Below are 23,752 nucleotides of genomic sequence, written 5' to 3'. Positions count from 1 at the left end.
TTTTTATGCAGCATTGTGTATAGTTTCATCATGTAATACTCAATGCGTACAAAGTGTAATGGAGGAGTCCTCCCAACTTATAAGAGTGATATGTATCATTCTTCATGTGTTGGAAGCTAAGGTCTATGTCCTCCTCCGTGTACTTATCCTTTTTGATTATCTACGGGTTGGGGTCTATGCCTAACCCCCACCATGGTTCTTTTGTAAAAATAAAAAAAATAAAAAGGCAAGCTGCCAACACCATTGAATGTAAGAGTTCACATTGGAGCTTTCCACCTTAGAGAGAAACCTCCTGATCCGTACGTCCAATGAACTAACTTCCACCTGTGGCTCCAAAGCCATGATGGTTCATTTCTTCATTATATTAGTATATTCTTTTGGTAGTTTACTCTTGAGAACAAGCTTGTTGCTTTATGGCTTTTCATCATTTGTATCGATTTAAACACTAAGCCTTCCTCAACAATAAAAATAGTTTAATGGTATAGGACAAAGCAAAAGAAAGATGCTCGACTTTAATGCCATAAAAAATCACAGAAATAGTTCTTTGTAAAAACTTATAAAGATGCCCCTATAAATTGATCGAGCTAAGATTTTTGAAAGAAACATCTCTGGAACAGATTTTATAACTTAGACAAACGTTCAAGAATACACGAGCTTGTAACAATTCATACAAGATACATGGGCAATGCATGTATTTAGTGGCTAGCTGAACAAAATAGAGCAAACTTGTACATTTAATCCTCTAGCAAATGCGACAGTCGTCCTTACCATGTGACACGGAGGTCACCAGCCCAACCACAAGCCTTCTTGATCATCCATTGAAACCGTCAAGGCAAGTACAATTATGAAAACCTAGATGTTTATCGTAGCATCCCACAGTCGAAGCAACCCATTGCGTCCACCACTACAAATCCTTTTCCTTTCAAGGTCAGAGGCCACACATCGTACCTGAAGATAAAAGATGATGGCATCAAAACTTGGAGAAAATGTTACATTATTTAATACTGCAGCTAATCTTTTGCAAAGCAGCAGGGCAAGGCAAGAAATCTTTTTTAAAAAGAAAAACTAACAGGAAAACTGGCATAGTGGAGACTGAAGTTGTCATTTCTGACAGGGCAAGGCTAGATTTGGTCAACTGCGCAAACAAGGCGCATGATGGAAGCCAAACATATTGATGAGAAATTTTACTAAACAAAGAAGCACCCTTCTCCATGGAGACCCCCATCTGACCTCTTTCAAAATCAACTGAAGCCTTATGAAAGAGAAGATGCAGGATACAAAATACGGGTCTAATACTTTACTAAGCCACCAGACCTGTATTTTGTATCCTGCATCTTCTCTTTCATAAGAGGAGAAGAAAAGGAATCAGATGTGTTTCCTTACAAGTTGTACCATACACTATGAAGGAAATGATTGCTAGAGTTGATGAAAGAAGACACCCCCCACCCCACCCCACCCTCTTAACCCAAATGCAGCATAAGACAAAGAGCAGGGTGCAATGAAGAAATCATTAGTTTAAAGAACCAGTTGGGTTAAAGATATATCTGCATGTAATAGAGCAAGAGTGATCAGAGGTCAAAGTGAAGCTTACATAGTGCCATATGATAAACTGAACAAGTACAGGGTACTGATCAATCTAATATTTCACGAGCATGAGTAATCATACATTGAGACTTGAGTACATATGTTGAACTGATGAAGAAATTGAAATTATCAATATTCTTGAGATTACTTGGCCAAAGAAGATAGGTAAGAAGTTTAGTTGTTCAAAATGTTTCTAAATTGTTTATTCTCATCGTATTTCAGAGGTCACCACAGCAAACATACATGTCACTGTAATACTCATTTACACCAAAGAAATTAATCATATGTATTATTTGCTCCTATTCATTTTCAAAGATCACAATGCAACAACCCCCAAGTATCATTCTTTCATGTGCGAAAGTTCAGTTTGTTCAAAAGCTCTGAAACTTGTTCATTCCCATCGCATGTCACGTCTTTGCTACCACAGCGATCATATTCATTTTCAAAGATCACCATGCAACAACCCCCAAGTACCCTTCTTTCATAGAAAGAGTATCTAAACAAGTCAAGGATTACAAGTCCCAGCAACCTACATGAAGGGCATACGAGATTACATGGATCAAAAGGAAAAGAACAGCATGCTTAGCTGGTGATTAATATCACTAGCTAGCAGCTCTTGTGGGTGAGAAGTCAAGAATTGGGCTCTTGCTTTACTAGTAAGGCTTAAGTGCAAAAAACCTGAACACATTCTCTCTTATAGAAGGGACTTAATGATGCAAAAACACACATAAATTTATTGATGTGTTGGTGACATAAAAAGGTTCAGGATTGGTACAAAAAATATACCATTGCAGCTGTTTTCTGAGGTGTTCTGTAGAGCTGCCATCCAGCCATCTTTGAACCAGCACTGGAGAAGCCACCTAGTCTCTCTTGAGGACGGTGAAAAAGGGACATTGAATTATCGGATGCCCCTACTCCTAACCAGTGTTCCCCGGCATCAATGGACAATATTGAAGCAGTATGGATGGTGACATTCTTAATGCACCTTATGCCACCTACATACAAAATAAGCAGCTTTAGTTAGTCAATCAACCAGTTCATCGTCCACTCATCCCTGTGGACAAGAAGAAAGTTCACTAATGTCAACCCTTATCAACCATCACACCAAACATAGACTTTCCAGCAAAGCAAGAAGCATATTGTTCATAAAATATTGTGTGATCGTGTTACTTGACAAATTCTAAAACTATTAGCACATCTGACAATCAATATTAACAATGGCATCCAGAAAAGAAGTAAAACCCCATCCCTGTACAGAGGACTCTAAGGTCAGGTTGCTCAAAGGGACATGTAAAATCTGATGTGTTAACCATGACACTTCACTGTCAGTTCCAATTCATGGAGCAAGAATTCTCGGGTAGCTCTGGGTACATTGAAATATCAAACTTGTGGCATGACAAGACAACATAAATTGATGATAGGCTTGTTGTTCTGATAAGAAAAAATTCATCATGGGTTGATTAAGAATAATTTTATGAATTCAAATTCTTTAAATTTATGATAATTTTCATGCTTCCCAAATTTAGGATGTCACAATAAGTTTGAACACTTCCATAAATCAAATTGGACATAGAGTTCCGATTCTTTTGATATAATAAAGAAAAGAAAAGGTCAGGTCCAGTTGTACTATCATTAATATTACAGTGGAAAAATCTCACATTTGAAAGAGACATGCCATTAATCACTTACAACATATTAGCATCTAATACAGAAGTACAGAACAACGAATAAGCCAGCTAAAGCATAACTCACAATGCAAAAAGCGATGGGCGATCTGTCTGAACAATTTGATTTTCCAAAAGCCATCAGGGAGTCAGATGTTTTTTACAAGTATTTAGGAAGAAGGGAAAAACAGAGTCACTATGACGAAATAAACTACAATGGATGGATTCACATGCAATTCAACATTTTCCCTGTAAGGGGACACTGCAAATCACCAATTGTCCATTAAGCCAGGGATAGAGTGAATCATGCAGAGGAATTAAACAATAAACTTACCATCATCATTTTCCCAGAACCGCAGGAGACCATCGCTTGAACCTGAGAATATTTTTGCCACGCTTTAGGACGTGCTATTCAAGATTTTACAATCAACACCACTGATGAAAAATAATAATACCCTGAGAAACAATAAAAGTAAATTCGCAAACAGAATACTGCTTTATTTACTGGTCATGACCTGTTATTATCCCTTTATCTGATGAAGAATACTCCACACATTGAATTGGACCAGCATGGCAAGCTAGCACTGCATCACATTGTCCTCTAGAAACAGACCAGATTCGTGCCGTCCAATCATCACTACCTGTTATCACTGTGTCTCCCACCATTCTAATTGATCTGTTTCAAACTACACGTTCAATTAATCATCATAGAGACGTGGCATAAAAGGAAAAAGATAAAAACTCTTAACCTTCTCTGACCTTATCCATTTCGTATGTCCCATAAGCTTGTGCATTTGCCTCCCAGCACGAACGTCCCAAATGTTCGCAACCCTTTAAACGGAAATACACTGCAGTCAGGCTTGTGCTAATACAATATTGGGTCATTTGATCACGGATTAGTTATGCAAGGATTATAATGTAGGGATTGTTATGTGGAGAATAATGTTGCATGGATTGCCATGTGGTGAATAATAATAAATCCAAGTCCTACTTTAATCCTTGTTTTTAGATGCTCCTATCCACATATTGCTAATACACATATCCTTATTCCACATAATATATCATATAAAAGTACTACACAGATTCCAGCATAAGTTATTACAGTATTAGTAATGCTCGTTTGATTCTCAATTTGAACTCCATATAAATTTTGATCAGTTTAATACAGGAAATAAAACACTATGTTAGTCATGTGGAGATTACTATAGTAATACAGAGTTCTATACCAGATACTAAACACCGTATAAATTGTGCAGAATTTTATACGTAGATTAGTTTTCCGTATCCCTCAAAACTAATGACACCTAAGTATAACATTTTTAGTTATAAAAAGCAGTTTTTACATGATGTCTCAGATGAGCATAATGAACAGCTCGTTTAAAATATAGCTGATAGAAGTGACATACGCATCTCTGCCTGCAGCAGCTAAGACTCCCGTAGAGTCGTCATACTCCATGCAAAGAACAGCGCCGGAGCAGCGGCCTACCGTAGCAACACAAGTATCTGTTCTTACATCCCACATCTTTACAGTCCCATCATGGGCAGCTGTAAGGACTCGTTCACCTGAAAGCATGCGTACATAGCTGACCTACAAGAAGAGATAATGAATTGGCACAATGATGAGATCACCAGAAGGGTTATATTACGTTACATCTACACATTGTACACTGAGATAATAAATGTAAGTGGATATCTTAATGAGCTGCTTAAGAAGAAATAAGTAAAAATTATTGTTAGAAAGTGAAATGATAAAATCAAAGCCCATCAAACAACTTAGGTTCCTTCTTACTCTTCCTTTATGTTTAAAATTATATACTACATTCTGCACTTGCTCACTTTAAGTCCATCAAAATAAAACAACTTGCCAAAAGTCAAGCAAACAAACTGCCACATCAAAGAGACATTCTCTATTGGATATCGAACAAATGGATAAGAGTAAATCCAACATGAAGAGATTGAATGAAACCTGTGCATTGTGGCCCTTCAACTCTTCAAGTAGTTGAGTTGTTTGTTTATCCCATACAAGAATAGAATGGTCATCGGATCCTGATACGACCTTCCCTCGGTCAGAACTTATTGCCCTTACAGTCCTAGAAAGAAGACAGATGAAAAAATTATAGAAAATATGAGGAGAATACATTTAACTTAAAATGGTGGAAAATGAAAGAGATGATGCCACTTATATGTCAGTTGAAAGCAATAAGCTAATCACCAGCAATGAGAAGAAGAAAGTGCATATGATTTACCTTGTGTGCCCTTTCAGAGTAGCCCTAAGTTCAGCACCACGAAGGCTAGGATCCCAGATCTTAACCTGCATAAAGTTTGCCAGAGCAACAACTAAGACGGCACAAGATCACAAACACTTGAATATGCTACTGCTGCTCTCTATCTCTACAAGATAATCATGTCATACACAGCAGGTAACTCATCTATTGATTGACTCTTGTTTCTCTTCAATGTTAGTTTTCCCATGTTGCTATGAGAACATTAAATGCATGTAATTCTAGTGTGAGGGTAGTGCCAATTGGTTTGATAATAGAATATATACAGTGTGTCCGCACGCGCTCTGTGTGTGTGTGGGGGGGGGGGGGGGGAGCTATGCAGAAGGAAATATGGAAATCATTATCATCACATTATGGCTCAATATCAAACCAACTAGTTGGAGTCGGCTCTATGTGTCATCTGTATCTGTTCTGCTCTATCGGGTCCATATCATTCAAATATTCATAAAGAGAAATTAGGAGTTTGCTAAAACTAGAAATTCGTTATCTCATAACTAAATAAAGAAAGTATTGGATCTTACAGCATAAGGCACAAATTGAACCACAACAAAGGTAATCATAAGCAAACATCCAGTCTCAATAACACTTATTATATCTTTACCGTACAGTCTGTGCTTCCACTAATAAAGAAACCTGCATCCTCTCGGTCACCAACTAAATCCCACACTTCTCTTTTCGTCACACAATGTAGAGCGGTAACTGCCCCATTATGACCCCTTAGAGTACGGATGCTGGTTTGCAGTTTCTTTTGTCCAGCTGCTGACAGATCTTGTTTTCGAGGAGTCCCATTCTCGTTTGAAGCTGAAATTAGCAGACAAACAGATCTCAGCAAGCAACATTGAGGAAACATATTATGTAAAATAGAATGAAAACTACATGCCTAAAGTGCTACTATCAGAGGTCCACTTGCCAACGCGACTGAAAGACTTGGCTCTTATTGATGTATCCCTGCTGAACATGCTCTGGACCCAGCTTCTTCCAATACCAGATGCTTCAGCAGGTTGTTGAGCATCATCAGATGCATCCTGTGCTCGTGGGGACGGCAATCCCAAGGTAGCTGCGGATTGTAACTTAACTGAGTGGATTCCCCAGTAACCAACAAACATATGCCGGACATGTGACAAATATCCACGGAGTTTTATCTGACAAAAAAAATTAGAAAAGTAACAAATTAAAAAAGGAAGTTTAGCCACGTGGAAGTCCATTATTCAATCTTTTAGGACCCTTTCCTTTACTCTTTTTTTTTCCTTTCCTCGAAGATTAACTTGTTCTAAACATGGTGTAATGTGCTTTGAGCAATAAACATGTTTAAAGCATGCAAATGCTACCAATTTTTACTAATATGGACTACAAGGCTGTAAATGGACAATGGAAAATGATGTAGTCCAGAAGGTCAGCATAAAGTAGAGCACATCATCTTCCACAGCTAAAACATACTTCAATGATTCTCATAATGCACGTAAAAATAACATAATAATCAGTGACAACAAGTGATTAATAGTAAGTGTTAGCTATGATAAATAATCCATAGGTTAAAATCAAATGAAAAGTTAGCCAAAAAATTAATAGGTTAAAATCAAATGAAAAGACAAAAAACTATGTCAGTCCAGTCACAGGACTCCTGCATTCTGGATGTGATGTCCAGGATAAAAGGGAGCTAACTAGCCTGTCTGATGTTGTTTTTTATAGTTGGCTGGTATTTAAAACGATAATGTTTTACATAGAGATCCAAACAAGTAATGTAGGACAGAACGGCAAAAATATGAAAGGGGTTATATGCCGAATATAAGAATGGTTTAGGGTGGAGATACGCCACAAAATAAGCATGGGCCTTCAACAAGGCAGATTGGTCACTGCAGGAAATGGAGGCGTGGAATATATTATCGGTTTCTCCTTTTATAGTTAGCAATGAGGGACTCAATATAGTAAAGAGCATTCAGCAATTCACTTGGAATTTCTAGATTTATTAGCGGCTTGATCTTTTTATATAGCGATAATAGGTGTATAATTTGATAACAGCAAACCATGTGAGATAGATTAACACAACTATAGCAAGAAACAGATAGAAATATCATAGGCAACCTTTCATTTTAACAAGCCATAGCAAACATTAAAACTACAGAAACACCTCTACAACGTAACAGCAAAAAGGAGAGAGGTGGATTGGGGGCATATAAGGAAGAGTCTAATGTAACTCACAATGTGCTTATACCCAATGTTATTTTTTCCAGCTATTGTTTCAATCATGTACCATGCATCAGTGTCATGAAGTCCAAGGCCAGCCTTCAGAAAAACAAGGGAAGAGAAACCAATATTCAAAAGAGTAATTATCATCCCAAAAGCAACAGATGTGTGACAAAGAAAACGGGTGGAACAACTTTCTCTTTTCCAAATGAGGGTAATCTGTACCATGTGAGTAGCCACAACAATGAGCTGCGTTGTCACCAATGTAGCATAATTAGTTGACCTGACACAAAGAGAACATAGATATGAATATGATGCATACATCTTTCTCCTCTATTTTCCCCATTTTTGGGTCAAATCTGTGTATAATTGAAAATGGCAGCACAAACAAGGCTTAGAGACTTGTTAAGGACGGCGATGCCAAGACCACGGGACTGCATTGTATGTGGGGGAGTAGTGTGTAAGCAAGGGTTAGTCCTTTTAAAAGTATTGTACCACTCAAACATAGGGTTGGAAAATGTGTCCATGAGTTTCATGTTATGTGCTGAAACAACAAAAATGTACTTTAACATGTGTTTATCTCAGCTTAGTAGCTTTTAACAATATTGTTGGATACATGAAAAGCAATGATAGATAAGTTAACAAACTATAATAAGAATGTAGACCAAGAAAAAAGCAACCATAGCTGGTATCTAAGCTGCAATTCAGTTAATGACAAGCTGTATTTTTTGTAATCTACATGTCGCATTCTAGCTTCAGTAATTCATTTAGAGAAATCAAATTGACAATCCAAGTAACTGTAATTGGAAATGAAGACAAGGTAAGGCTTGTTAATATACCAAAATGAAGCATTTCAGATAACACGGGTGTGATAAACTTTTCTGTAACACAGTAAAATAAATCGCTTACTTGCTAGAATAGCGGTCCAGTAGACAATCAAAGTATCCTTCCCAGAAACTGCAAAATGAAGGTGGAGATGTCAGTCGAAACCTCACGCAGATTCCTCAAGCAAGAAAAACAACTTTGAAAGACAATCAAAGAATATATGAACCTCCTCTTAGTTACTCATAATTACCAGCACACAATCCATAAAGACACCCTTGTGGTTGAGGCATAGTGATTACTAGGAAAAAGGACAAAGTTCTCCCTTTAACCATTGTGATAGGTTTAATAGCTCAAAGTCCCAGTTATTAGTTTGGAGAAACTTATGGAAGCTAAATTTTAAATCCAATCAATAAAGGCTAGTTGCGATGATTGAAATAAATTTTAAGCTGAATATCCTAAAGAAAATATGAAGGAAAGCGCTTGGAATTCAAACACTTTTGTAGGGATAAATTCCAGAAAGAATACTTTGACGAGAAATAAAGTCATTGGGCTGTTGAACAGAATGCAACCACACCGGAATGATGGTACAAATCCTCCAGCTTTTCATACTTTTTGAGAACTTCCAGCTACTAGGCCCTTCTCCGCATAAATATCAGGCTTTTGTGACAGGGTTCAAACCCGTGACAGCGCCTAACCCACACAACACACTCTCACCACAAGACCAAATCCCAAGGGGCCTTTGATTGGTCATATATTGAAATGTATGATCTTATTGTTACCTTAATTGTTCCGTCTAATTTAACATGACACCAGAAAAACAGACATCAACTTATGACGTATTTTTTGAGACATCAACTTATGATGTATTAGGTGACAGAAACACACCGTAGCTCCTCCCAGATAGAAAGAGAACGAAGATGTCGCTGAACATAGTCTGAGACATTGTTCATGTCCTTCTTGTACATTTCTGCAGATACTTCCAGGGCATCTCTGACGGTTGCCATGTCATTCCTAGATGTAGCACGACTAATTGCTGTTTTCAGCTGCAGTTGTATGAAAGAGTATATGTCAGACAAGTTGAGTCCATGAAATCACGAATGCTCCTGTTGAGCTCTTGGCCAACTTGTTAAAAGAGGGAATACTGAGGCTTGTAGCTTGTGATATTTCTAGTGACAGGTAAGGAGTCATGGCAATAAAAAGGGCATCTCAGAAGGAAAAACCGAAGAAATTGTCAGCAGTATCACTCAAAAGTAGGAATTACAATTTGCAAAATAAGTCACTTTGCGAAGATAATTATTTTGTCATCAACGTATACTGATGATTTTCCCAAACGAAGGAGTAGTCAGCAAAGCTCTTTTGCTTTCTTCTCCCCTTTTTTGGTGTGTGTGTTGTTGTTTGGGGGGGGGGGGGGTCAATAAGTTCAATCAAATGAATAACAGTTAAAGTGTCACTTTACCAGTTCTTTGACTGCAATAAACTGCTCCTCTGACAATTGACAGTTCAAACCCTATGAATGTGTGGAGAGGCGGGCAGGAGTCAGTGCACAAAACAAGCCAAACTGATTACATAACAATGCTTATTTGAAGCTACGTACTGAATGAATGTGCTCTCTTATACATTCAACGAAACCACTACCGCCAATTCCTTCTGCATCTGACTCAATCAATGCTGATAAGAAAACAAAATTTTCAGCCAATTATCCAGTTCTTCTTTTGCTAGGACAGTAGGATATAGGTGACACCAGCATTAATCATAAAAGCCAATAATTCTGGGATATTATTGAAAAATACCAAGGATGGTTCCATATTCAAAGGAGGAAAGAGGATCATCAGTTTGTCCCAAATTCACAAGGCGTACCCACAATCCCTGCGTAAAGGAAAAGCAAATCAGATATGGAATCAAAGATCTATCTGAGAAGTTTCTTTTCTTTCATCAATAGAGTAAGAGGCATCCACGGGGCCACCACAGGAGTGCAGGCACATGTACAGAGCAGACAAAAGCTACCTAGGTCCTTTTCGGGCATCGGAATCGGGGGAAAAAATTGGCAAGAAAGCTAAATATGATAATCAACTGTATTACCTTACAAGAGAGCTCTTTTAAAAGCCAATAGATTCCCATGTAAAGTTGGTGCAAATTTTTGTCGCACCAGACAGAGTCAACTAGAACCAAAGACTCAAAAGTTTTTCAAGCACACTTCCTTGCCTTGAGATGCAAAGAAAATTAAGAGATAAATAGGGTAGATACACACTATCCATCTACTGGAAACTAAATGGATTTTTAAGTTGCATTGTCAAACTAGAAGAATTGGCTAGTAAGAAATTAAGAACATTTTTTTATAAGGTATAAGAAATTAAAAACATTAACCGCTCGTTTAACTTGTTGGCATTTGAAAAAAGAGCTATGCCAAAGTCTGCTGGAGAATTCATGGCTTGTTGGAACACCATGGTCCATGGGAGATACTGCTAAGCAGAAAACATGGTGGAGAACAGTACTTGCTTGTAATTGGTGGACAATTTGGAAGGAAAGGAACTCAAGATGCTTTGAAGAAAGTAGCAGCCAAATCAGAAAATCAAGATGAAATGTCTTCTTTTACTTTATTTTTGGTGTAAATAAATTATCATTGAAGAGGCAGAATCTTTATTAGACATTATTGAATCCGTGTAAGAAGATTAAGGATTACTTTTCCTTTGCTTTTTGAACTCCAAATATTGTTCTCAGCAGCCTTTGTGCTGGAGATTTATAATACCACTGTTACCTTTCTCAAAAAAAAAAGAGGACAACCTAAGTATTTATCGATTGGAAACACGAAGTATTTTTGAGAAGCATTAAAAGACCATTAGGAAACTAGAGAAGCTACAAATACTAGAAAGTTCAGATAGCATCATTTATTAGGAAAATGCTATGTAAAATAAAAGAATAAATAACACTACTATTTGCAACTCCTACGAAATCCAGACACCACGCAATATGATCAAAGTTATGTGATGACCATGAGTATTTGCCTATTTGGTCTCTCCAGAAGAATGTATAGACTTCACCCACCTTGTCAAATAATAAGTGTAGCATCACCTGCCTTAAGCTGTTGTATCGTTGGCTAACAACTGCATATTTTTACTAGTCAAATAAGCTTTTCAAAGTACTGAATCTAATAAAAGATCATGCAATTTAAAGCCAAGCCAGGGACGTATATCCCTAGTGCATTATTTTCATATCTAATTTACATACTATTTGGAAGCAAACAAACCGTATCACATGCAACACATAGTTTTAACATGAGGAGGGCGCTCTAATATAAGTGGACTTAATAGCACAGCTTTAATTTCTTTTTCTTTTTTGAATTACCAGGAAATCAGCTGTTTCAACTTTGAAACTCGGGGATAATGGGCCTACCCCTCTACCCATCTCCACTTAAGTCAATAGACTTGGTGCAAAAACCAGGTTTTGAACTTGTGAAGTGCACCTACCACTTATTACCTTTTGCTGTTGAACCAAAGGCCTGGGAGCAGGACAGATTTAATTCCTTTTTTTAAAACCTTTTTGATAATATTTATTCTGTACTTACTTTATACAAACCTTTATCTCTAGTGGAGGATAAGTGGACGAACACCAATACACTACATCACGAGTTCAGGAAGAATCTGTGTATGAAAGATAATAGGAACTCAAAAAGCTCTCTATATGATTGTTTGCTGTTCAATATTACTCTGGTTAATATCAGCTATATGCACATGCCGCAACAATAGGATGGGTACATACTTCCAGTCATGCCATAACAATAGGATGGGTACATACTTACAGTCATGTAGCTTTCACTCCTCCAGTTCTCTTAATATTAACTTATTATAACAAAAACTACTCACCGTCTAAATGAAAGGGCACTGATTATCTACCCAAGAAGATGGAGAGGCGCAGGCAGGAAAAACGGGCTTGAACTATTTCCCTTCATATGTAACAAAGTGAAAAGCAAGGAGCAAGACAGCACTAAAAACCAGCCTTTCCTACACTACCGGATTTGAAAGAAATAACGAAACAGACAACATAAGTGCAAAGAAATGAACAACGCAGCTTACAAACCAGCCTTTTCCACTCTTCCAGATTTGGAAAACAAAAAAAACAGATATCATTTTCATCAAATCCTATCAAACAACATTAAAAGACGCATAATTACTTGTCACGGAAACTAAATAGACATGCCACTATCTTCCTTACCCCCACTCCTTTTGTTTCGTGATCCAACTTTATAGTAAAAATAGAATAAGGAATTTAAGGATAAAACACAGAAGTCAATAGCTTCCACTTTAATGAACATCCGATCCATGTGGAACAAGTCAAGATGGAAGTAATACAAAGGAAAGGCAAGGCAAATTATCAGGAAAGATGAGCACAAAGCATGAGGAATAATATTAAATTCTAAACTACCCCTTACTGGTAGTGCTTCTGCAATCTTCATTTTAAACGAATCTGATACAGATATACTGTACAACTGAAGAGAAAGAATACTATAGAAGGAAGCATCTGATAAAAAAGGTTTGGAGGATTTAAGGTTAACAAAATACTTCACCTGAAGCTTAACTTTTATGTCCAAAACCATACGTTCTCTCTCTGCCTGTGAGGAAGGAAAAAAAAATCAACTGGGTTGAGAGACACGAAATAGCAAATCACAGAAATCACAAGCAAAATATAGAAAACATACAGCTCGCCCTCTGGGGCTTAGACTTTCGGCCTTTGAATCATTACCAGCAAGTACTGAAAGTGAACTGATGTAATGGAGGGAATATTAGTTTTAACTTTAAAAAGCAAAATTATAATAACATCCAGAGAAATCCCCACATAAAACATAAGACATACCTAGGAGTATGCCTTCCAGAATATTCAAGCGCTCCACTTACTGCTGCTAGAATCTGCTTCCTCTTTTCCTCCTGCTCTTCTGTTCTGACATTTGCAGGAAACCTGTCATAACAGTATTTGGCACCTGATCCTAATTTTTTGGAGGAAAGGAGAATTTACATCAGTGGTGTATCCATCCTAACAATCATATGTCCATCAGACATGATTCAGCCACAACACGATAATAAGAAAAGATACCTGAAATTCCCACACCAGGATCAGATATAGTTATGATCTCTGCCTCTGCCATAAGTGAAGGAAGAACTGAAAGAGGATTTTGACCCCTGCCAATTGCATCTTGCAACTTATCTAGGAGATTATTATTGTTTTCGTCAGAACCAAGACCTCTCTCCAAATAATCCAAGAAACCCTGGGAATCTAAAAACTGGCTTATCTGTTGGCAAAATACAAAAAAAAAATAATGAATTTGGTGACACTAGAAGCAATAACCATACAGAAACCACGTGGAAGTATAGGTGTATGCGTGCGTGTGCGTAACATACAGATATATAAGAAATAAAGCAGGTGGGTGAGGATAAAACTTTTTCATTACAGGTCGAGCTTCGACAACCTCGTCATGTTCATCCTTACTAATATCAAACCAATAGGCTTACAAACAAAAAGAAAATGAACATTAGAGTCTCCTTACTTCTCAGTCCTAAGCTAAGTCTTCCCTATCTCATCAAAATATTATCCTTCAATGTATTGATGAAATTGTAATGCATACTCAATCTTATGTGATTTGCAACTAAAATAAACCGAATCCCATCAAATATATATATATTTGCATATGCGTGTGTGTGTGTGTATAGGAACCACAAATAAATATTATCGTCAGAAAATCCATCCTACATTCTGGCAGGCCCTCTTTGATATGTTGATACCAGTATATCTTATAAAGGACCAGGTATTTATACTACAAGCAAGTTAAATAATCAGTATGTCTACAACCACAAGATGGGTACTTCAACATCACCATTGGATCAAGTGGCTGGTTTGTTGACCGAGAGCGCTTCTTCAGAAAAGCCTGAGAGTTGAAGACCTGTGTTGCAGTATTTTCCTGAAATAAAGCGATGTCAAATGTTATTTTCAGTTGTACCTTCACTTATATCAATCAGTTAGGACTTAGGAGTATAGGCTTCTTACTATGAAATTGCGGTAGCCACTAAGTATTGATGCAAAGAACTTTAAGAATGTAAATCTGCAATGAAACAAAAAAATAGGGGCTTAATATGTTAGTTTTATATGAAACCGTAACATAGCAATTTCAAGTATCCTCCTTGAGAGGCAAACAAAAGCAACCACAGAAATTGTAAAACGGCACATAAGAATCACCTAATTTGGAGGTCGTGTTCTTGTCCCCATGGTCTGTTGCCACCTCGTGGGTACTGATCTGAGACATTTCCTCGAGTAGCCTTCATTTGGTCTATTCCAACAACATTTGGATATAACAACTTCATAATCTCACCACGCAGTGAACTATATTCTGGCTCTGGTATGGGAGGAATCTCCTCAGTTGTGGTAATGCGATTATGCTCAAGGTCCACAATAACTACCTAAAACATCAAAGGAAGCACAAATCAAAGAGTTGGATAAATGGTAAATTAAGTAAGAAGCACTCACGCAGCTGCAAGATTCAACATGATACTGAAGCAGACTCTAATTCACCACTGTTTAGTAAGTACACCTTCATCTTTTTGAAAAGAAAGTACACCCTTTTTAATGGCCGAGAAATCAGTATGGGGCCAAACCTAAGGACCAACCGCAGCCTTCAAAACACGGGTAAAAGAGCCCGCCCCTCTACTCTTCTCAACTTAAAAACCAGGCTTAGTTCGTATGGCACAGAACTCGAACCTATGACCTAAATCACAAGTCCCTCAACCTTTGCTACTTGAACTAAGCCCTGGGGCTTGGTAAGTGAACTCTTATTTAACCACTTATAGCACATGCATCATTCACCTTCAAAGAAAGATAACACACTTAGAATTCTTTTTCCTGATAAAGTAATGAAATTTTATTAATAAAGGGCACAAATTGCCCGTATATAAGAAGTATATGACAAAAAGAAGAAATAACACAATTGACTTTAACAACCTACTAAAGTGGCTTCTAGGCTAGATTAGCTGGTGTAGCTAATAATTTCTATCAGTAATAACTAATAACCAGATTGATTATGTTTCTTGTGTATATATCTCTAGAGGAAGAGTCCAATCTAAAATCCATCATATCCGTTTCTCCTATATCATAAAGTCTACTGTGGTGCGTTGATCCACAGAGCTCTTAGTGACTCTTTTAAGCGTAGTTCCCCGCCAAGATAAGGCTATCAAATTTTGGAATCACCCTCGAGGGAACTAGATGTGTGGTCTGGACCTGATACTCACTGTATATGTCTTTGAGAAAAGGCACATGCAGAAACCACTCAATTTCTCTTTGTGAACACTTCAGCATAGATCAGCAGAATGAAACTATTAGTTTTTCAGATATGTTGTCAACATTTTTTCCTCTTTTAAGAAGGATTTTGTCAATGCTTGAAGAACTTATGTGTGTAACTACAACAAGACAAAGCCTGAGATCAAGTTAATCCAGTAAGAAGCTAAAGATGGAGCTCCAAAAAGCATGAGTACAAAAACTGTGATAAGTGATAACAGCAATCAGCATCATGACAAACCAACAGGTGACATCAAAAGTTATTCTAGAAACGGCCTTAATATTGCGCCATCAAAATCAAGAAGGGGCACAAAATTTCTTCATTCTATAACACCGATGAAATGCCAAAAATACCTACCCTACCACACAGAAATACAACCTAATAAAAAGACAAGTGAGTTTATGAGTTTGTTAGAAGAAAGTAGTTTAGAATTTACCAAGCAATAATTCCTACCTAGTACCTATAAAGCTTGGATCTGCTTCAACCTTGCTCATACTGGCTCGGGCTTGACATATCTGAGCCCAAGCAAAACTTTAGTAAAGTAAATCCAGCCTGGAAACTAGCTGGATTCACACTACACCACTAAGCTAATCTATAATTTCCCTGACAATGTCTCACATATTCATATGCAATAAACTCATATCAAACTACCATTACTATCCAAGCAGACATTGCTGCAGAGATTTCTATGCCAGACCTTAAAATCTCATGAAACACTTCCTCTTTTGCTTAAAAATGAAAGAAAAAAAAAATCGAAGAACAATGCTATCTTTATATGAAACTAAATACAGGTAGCACTTTCTTGGTGCTGGTTCATTAATAGAATTACTTTACTATCAAGAAAATAGGTAGCACATGAAGCACCATATAGCATCAACACTGACGACCGTTTAATCTAAAAAATGATAACTCAAGTGATCTCATTATCTATCTATATTATATTAAAAGTGGGAAGCCCTTAATTAAAAAGTTGAATTACTAAAATACCCTTTTACATAATTTACATAACCTAATTATAAAAAAATTTATTCCTACGAAGAGTTGTCAAGCCAATGATACCAGTCACAACTATTCATTTTACCAAGCCAACGTTAACACTTAACAATCACAACCATTCCTTTTAAGGAGTCAGTATACATGTGCATTTGTGTATATGGTATGTTTCTTCTTCATCCTTTCTTTCTTAGTTTTCGTGTTCATATTTTGGCGGATATTGTTATTCTTGCTTTACTTCACTCGGTTATATTTTAATATTTATTTTTATTTACTGTAATTAATAAATCAGTATTTATATTTTCACTGATTATTTATGTTCTTGCAAATCTGTGTCTTTAATTATGAGTACACAGTAACCTCTTCTTTTAATGAGTATATTGGTTACTTTCACGTCTGTGGAGAATAGTACCATTTTTAGTTGGCGGTTCATTGTTGGCCCTCTTTCATATATTAAACCACATATGTAATCAGAAAAAGTTGATTGTCCAACAATATAGTCTATTTTCTAGGATTATCAATGACTTTTTTATTCTTAATTTTATCCTCTATGCACGTTTCTGCATTCATCCGTAAACAAATATTAGTACCAAAACAAATGTTTTAGTTTTTCATTATGTGCTTATGATCTGTTTTTCGTTTATGCATATTCCCGTGCATACAAAGATTAGTTGGTGGGAATAAGTTTAACTAAAAATTCTAAAAGGCATTATGCATTATTTGCTAAGTAAGTAGGATACAAAACAGTTTAAGTTTGGTAAATAAAATAAATCGTTAATTTTGTTTTGATATTCAGAAACCACCAGTGATCATTTTTTATCATAATATTTTAGATATTCATATCATCTACTCTTTGCATACATTAATCTTCTTAACGATCCACTCTGTTTACAATGAAGTTCTATTTTACGTTCTTGCAAGTGAAAGAAATAAATATTTTTTTGAAAAATATTCCATATGAATTATAGCTCTACTATTATCCGCAGTAGTCTATAGGCATATATGGTGCTTTTTCTCTTAATTTTATCTTACTTGATTACCTAAATTTTATTCAGTAAATAAAAAAGGACTCATTATGCAATTCAACCCTTCATTTCTACAAATGAGATTATAACTCTAACACTTATTTTTATATAAATAAATATTAATTATAGACGTATATGAAGAAGATGCACATGATGTGTTGGATTTTTTAAGTAATGTGTGAACATGAAATGGAGGAAAAAATATATTTGAAATGATTCCTTTTTACAACGGAACTTTGTCCCTCACTAGAAAGGAAGAGAAAGAGGGGTGTTCCTCAAGTAAACTTATACCGATTGTATCATCATTGAGTTAGTTCCTTGTTTTTCCCATTTTGCCTTTTCTTTCATAAATAATAATACTTCTAATAGTTTGAGAATATATATATATATATATATATGTATGTATGTATGTATGTTTTGAAAGTATCTTTTAACATTTGAAAAAAAAATATAATGTTAACCAACAAAAAAGAAATTCATTTTACGATAGTTAACTGCAGATACTGATTACTTATTCATTTTAAAAGATTATATTTGGATCATATTTGGTTGAAGTTTGAAAAATTAGTATTTTAAGTTAAATTTGAAGTTGAAATTGTGTTTGACATGAATTTCACTTACAGAAGAAGTTAGAACTTTTGTGAGGGAAACATTACTTCCTTTGAGATACTCAAACAAAACTTTTAGGTTCAAAATCTTTTTATTTAAAACTAAAACTAAAATTAAAATAATAGATAAAATTGTAAAATAAACATTGAATTGCAAATAATGTGTGTTCAAATGCCCTTATAACTAAAAACAATTCTTAAAGTATGCATATGATAAAAATTCAGTATTTTGCAATACAAACTTTATAATAATGACATGAGATAAACGTGCAACGCACATTCAGAGAGACTAGTTAAATGAAAAAAATAAGGAGAGTTAAGTGTCTAAGTTAGCTTATAAGCATTATGTGAACTTACACCATCCATTGTAAGCCCATAGGTATCCACGCCAGAGTGAAGGCCCATCATGTAAGGCGTAGGAGCATCAATATAGTCTACTCCACTGAAAAACAGCAATGGAATGTAGACATGCTTCAGCACAACAAACATCAGCAAATCAGATGACAGTCCATGGAAACCTCAAAACATAATAAAGCCCCTGTAGCATAGGGCATAGTAAATATACATACATACGTATTGACAGACATACATACGTATTGACAAACATAAATACATACATATACACATATAAATTGAGAAAATGCACATGGGAACATATATATATATATGTGTGTGTGTGTGTGTGTGTGTGTGTGTAAATTGAAAATGGAATCACAAGCCATAGATCCCAAAAATATTCAATAAACCAGTAAAAAACTCACCTGCCACCGAAATGGATAAATTAAATGGCATATGGCTTCTGATACAAGTGTTAACAGAGAATACCTGCAAAATCAGTTAATTAGAAATTAGGAAACATGAATCCCAACAGTATACAATCAGCTACACAAGGTTAATTGCTGGCGAATATTTGCAAAACCTTAAAAGCCAGAACTGAAAAGACCACTAAACAGAGAAGCTGAAAGAAAGTAGAATCCAATAACAACTATTTTGAAGCACCTAAAGTAACCAATTAAGGGGGGGTTTAGCGCTAAAAAAATTGAGGACTACGGACATAGAATCTAAAATCTTGGAAGCTTATTGCAGCATATAACACTTTGCATCTCCAAAAGTATTTAAGAAATACATGAGCTCTGCTTTCCTGCTCCAAAAGTTTTCAGCTTTATTGCGCACACAATTACATTTGCTTAATAAGTTTATAAAAACAAGTTATAAGCCTGCTTCATTTTTCGGGAACCCCAGAATTAACAATTCACAGGGTTATAAATCTTTTTCCACAAGTCACATTACCAACATTTTCAATATAAAGTTGTTAAAAGATACTGCTCAATCAACAGAATAAACAACTGCAAGTTATATGAAGTAGGCTTTGCTAATATCAATGTTTATGCCCTTTCCAGGCACAAGATATAACAATTCTCACATCAAGTATGTATCAATAGAAAGAACTGTGTCAGAATTAGAGCTGACTATCTAATTCTTTTTTATATAAGTAATCACATTTTATAAATGGTATAGCAGCACTATGCGTTCAAAATTACAAATGTACAAACCCCCGATCATAACATGGAATCTACATCTACCAAGGCCATGTTGCACCAAAAAGCTAGCAAAGAGCTGGGTGTCTAATTCTTTAAGCTGCTAAGATAGAACCAAACTCGAGGCCTCAGTGCACACGTCATTAAAATGTAAGTTGTGCACAAGAAACAGGAGAGGATACCAACAGCACTATATATAAATAGAAGAAATTAAACAAATTTACTTATGTTTTTTTCCAAGAGCTAAAGAGCAATTAGGAAATACATGTTCGATCGAAGCAAAATCCTTCTCTCAAGCAAAACAGCTGTAAATAATTGGATTACATTGTCCACATCCAAACACTGAAGCAAAGGCTGAAATGATATCTGTCATCAAATGAAACATAGTCAATCCTTTATTGAATTTGAATCAACCATCGAGTGAGACACCTTAACAGGCGAAACTCTCAAGAAGACAAATGCTCATAAACATACATCGGCATGAGGAAGGCCCTCCTTTGGTGGAACTTCAACAGAGAGCAGGCTGTTCTCAATAGAAAATAGCACCCTATCCTTTCCAGGTATAGGCAAAGGTACATTGGAGACTGAATATGCTATAACATCCCACAATGGCTTGCTGAAATGTTTGCAGAGCTGACAACATTAGTACACAGGATGATAAAATGGAAATTCCGCTATCATTTGAAGTATAAAATCTTAAAATTAGGATGAAACAAAATGCAAAAAACAACTTTTCGTTACTAACCAAATATTTACTGGAGTCAGGTACGACTCAGAAGCTATATAAATACTATTTTAAATCATGTGTTTTTGCACATGCAAGAAAAGGAAAAATACAATCCTTGATTCATAACTGGGAAGGGAAAAGAACAAGCCAGGAAAGTAGGAGAAAAGGGGGAGGAAAATAGGTGGACCCAAGAAAAGAACTATTTTGCGCTCTCTCCGCTTCACTTCCACTTTCAGGTGTGAAATCAAAGAAGGTAGAGAAAGTTTTCCCAATCCCCTTCCTTTCCTTCCTTCCTCTAGTTGACAAGCATAGGGTAAATACGGACTTCTGATCTTCTCTTTAAAATGTAACCGCACGAAGCAGTAGAAGATTTCCTAAAGAAACACTTTCACCCCTTTGACTTGACATGCTAGAAAGTTATATATTATCCCCACAAAACGAGGAACAATTTTTTTATCGCAATTCATATCTGACCCGACCATAAGTTATTGGAGCAATTAACACTTGTTTTACTGGTAACCTTTCCTGTCAGTCTTTATACTGGTATCACGGTGGAAAAATTGAGGTGTTGAAGATAGGAAAGTGATTCAAACTACTCTCAAGCTACTAAGATCGGGAACTGGTTACTCAGGGAGAATAGAGAAGATGTTGTCCTAGTTTAAGGCGGGAATATTGGTGAAAAATAATCTTAAGGCCAGCTTATTCTTCATTCATAAGAAACAGATTGCTGACCACTGGGAGACATAAATATAAGGTATATTGAATCTCTTTGGTGTTCAATGGGTGATGCCAAGCACTGTAAAGGAAATGTTATATAGCTGGGGCGGTTTCCGTAGAAGAAGAAAGCAAAAGGCGTGGAAATTCGCTCCGTTAGCTCTCATGTGGGTAGTATGGGGGGAGAGAAATAGGAGAGCTTTTGAGGAGATTGAGTCTCCTTTTTCACATCTTAAGAATAGCCTTTTATCTTTGATCGTTTTTTGGTGCACTCACTTAGCCCCTACTTGTATAGAAGATTGGGCGCCTTTTGTAGAGAATCATGTTCTGATGTAAATTCTCTACGTCTTCGGTATACTTTGTGTACACGGGAGTTCTCTCCCTTTTGATTAACACAATTTACCTTATAAAAAAAAATATATAAGGTATACATTTTCATCATTAATAATCAATGTGCAATATATGTGTCAATTACTGATTATATCATAACCAGCAAAGCTTTCTAATCCATACCTGCTTCCAGAGGAGGAAAAACAAAGCACAAAAATCTCCTCCAGTGCATCTCGAAGGATTCCAAAACTGGGAGAACGTGAGACAAGACAGATGCATTTGTCAGCATATGAATTTGCAGGAATGCGATAAGCTTCAGCAATATCCTCGCAAACAGGATCCCGAAATGCGATGCAGCTGACGTAGATCTTTGACCCATCACCCTCTGTAACCAGTATCACTCACTAGTCACAACTCACAACCCAATAAAAGAAAGAAAGCGGAAAGGCTAAACTGACAACAGCAGAAGGCAAAGAAAAAGAGACTAGTCTTCCTTTCAATAAAATGACCTTAAAACAATAGTTGAACTAAATCACTTTCATTACTAATAAGGACATAACTTTTTTATGACGATGGTGTGCGAGCCAGCTTGTGCACACCTCGAGTATTCCACCAGTATCTATTACCTCCCACCAGCACAACTACTAGATAAATCTGTCCACCAGGCTTAGACATATGGGAAGAAATAACTTAGTGTGTTTTTACTCCGCTCTAATTTGAACCTAAGGCTTTGTGGTTCTCCTCCCACTAGGCCAGACCCTTGGGGTGCAACAAGGACATAATGTTTTATCAGAAGATCAATAATAAAGCTGCAAACCCCCAAAAAGGAAAGTACAAATGTGCTAACCAAACCAAGTATAAGTATGTTGAAGGGATTTTTATACAGTCAATGGCATCCAAAAAATCAAGTGAAGATACTATATTAAAGCTAGTAGCGTACCAGTCAAAACAATAGGATAACTCCTGGGAAAAGTAGATGGATCATATGAATCAAAACCCGACCCGTAGAATTCCACTCCAGCAGGTAGAACACACTGCATTCCAAATAATGCAAAAAATGACTTGTACTGCAAAAAATAAGCATCCTAAACATTAAATTCAAAGTAGGGGGAATGGAGTACTTACAGTAGGGAGTTGAGGGGGAGGGGGAGGGTAGAGAGTGTGATTGGAAGGAGGGTACTGATCAAGAAGAGAAGGCAAATACATAGTTCCTGAGCCATGGTATCCTCTGTTCCCATCTAAGGTCCGAATCTCTGGCCCGATTCCACATACTACGAAGTACTCGAAGATCCGAGCCATTAAACGGATCCCAATACCTTTCTCCTTCAGATGAGAAAATGTTCAAGATTATGCATTAACTCCGATCTGATAATGGTTGACACATTGGAATCGTCTGATTAGAAGTTTTCAATTTTTCAGTCAAAATCTTGAACAAGAAGAAGAATGTTGAACACCTCAATTTGTTTTGTTTCGCTGTTGTTGGCCTGACCCCTACTGGTCCCACAGAGCGAATTCGACTCAAATCTTGCCGGGGACAAGACTCGAGACTTGTTAAGTATATGGCCCTCTCAAGCCTATATAGTTTTTACATTTGTACCGACTAACCAGTACGCGTCTACCTTATTTACCGCGTTGAATGTGCTATTATTTAAATATTAGTTTAACTTAAAGAATTTTTTACACTGTGACCCCCATTATGTAAAAATTATTTTTATATATATTTAAGTTAAAATCTATACATATATGAATATTTGTTACTCCATTTTTTACATTTTTATCATATTATTATTTTATTTAATTATGTATCACTAATTTACAGCTAATTTTCTAATAGCCCACTTTTTTCTATTTTGTCCCTTTTTAGAAAGTTTTGCAAATGTAACAAATGCACTTCACGGACAGAAGAATAATTTTTTTTTTTAATATCTGGAAACTAGCCTTAGCTTGTGGTCTAAAATTTTAT

General features: G+C 36.3%; 1 protein-coding gene across 2 annotated transcripts; it reads right to left on the bottom strand.

The window, feature by feature from the left end:
* Positions 1 to 590: 590 nt before the first annotated feature.
* Positions 591 to 23,342, bottom strand: LOC104108811 (DENN domain and WD repeat-containing protein SCD1). Of its 2 annotated transcripts, none has more exons than XM_009617936.4 (31): positions 22,915 to 23,342; positions 22,730 to 22,823; positions 21,973 to 22,174; positions 20,493 to 20,634; positions 20,284 to 20,384; positions 19,242 to 19,305; positions 18,838 to 18,951; positions 14,762 to 14,982; positions 14,573 to 14,627; positions 14,403 to 14,486; positions 13,625 to 13,820; positions 13,388 to 13,511; positions 13,233 to 13,296; positions 13,101 to 13,145; positions 10,330 to 10,405; positions 10,134 to 10,207; positions 9,996 to 10,046; positions 9,425 to 9,582; positions 8,624 to 8,671; positions 7,940 to 7,997; positions 7,730 to 7,813; positions 6,411 to 6,672; positions 6,132 to 6,331; positions 5,495 to 5,559; positions 5,215 to 5,338; positions 4,655 to 4,836; positions 4,008 to 4,079; positions 3,764 to 3,924; positions 3,583 to 3,624; positions 2,371 to 2,579; positions 591 to 948 (listed from the first exon to the last, which is right to left on the bottom strand). In XM_009617936.4, the coding sequence occupies exons 1-31, from the start codon at positions 23,086 to 23,088 to the stop codon at positions 853 to 855; spliced, it is 3,642 nt and encodes a 1,213-aa protein (XP_009616231.1). In that variant the 5' UTR covers positions 23,089 to 23,342; the 3' UTR covers positions 591 to 852. The 2 variants fall into 2 exon arrangements, with proteins under 2 accessions (XP_009616231.1, XP_009616230.1); XM_009617935.4 differs by having other exon boundaries at positions 13,388 to 13,517; positions 22,915 to 23,341.
* Positions 23,343 to 23,752: the final 410 nt, after the last annotated feature.

This window comes from Nicotiana tomentosiformis, chromosome 3, assembly GCF_000390325.3.
Source record: "Nicotiana tomentosiformis chromosome 3, ASM39032v3, whole genome shotgun sequence".
Classification (NCBI taxonomy): Eukaryota; Viridiplantae; Streptophyta; class Magnoliopsida; order Solanales; family Solanaceae; genus Nicotiana; species Nicotiana tomentosiformis.
Note: the sequence above shows the minus strand (reverse complement) of the source record. Positions and strands in the feature narration are given on the sequence as shown.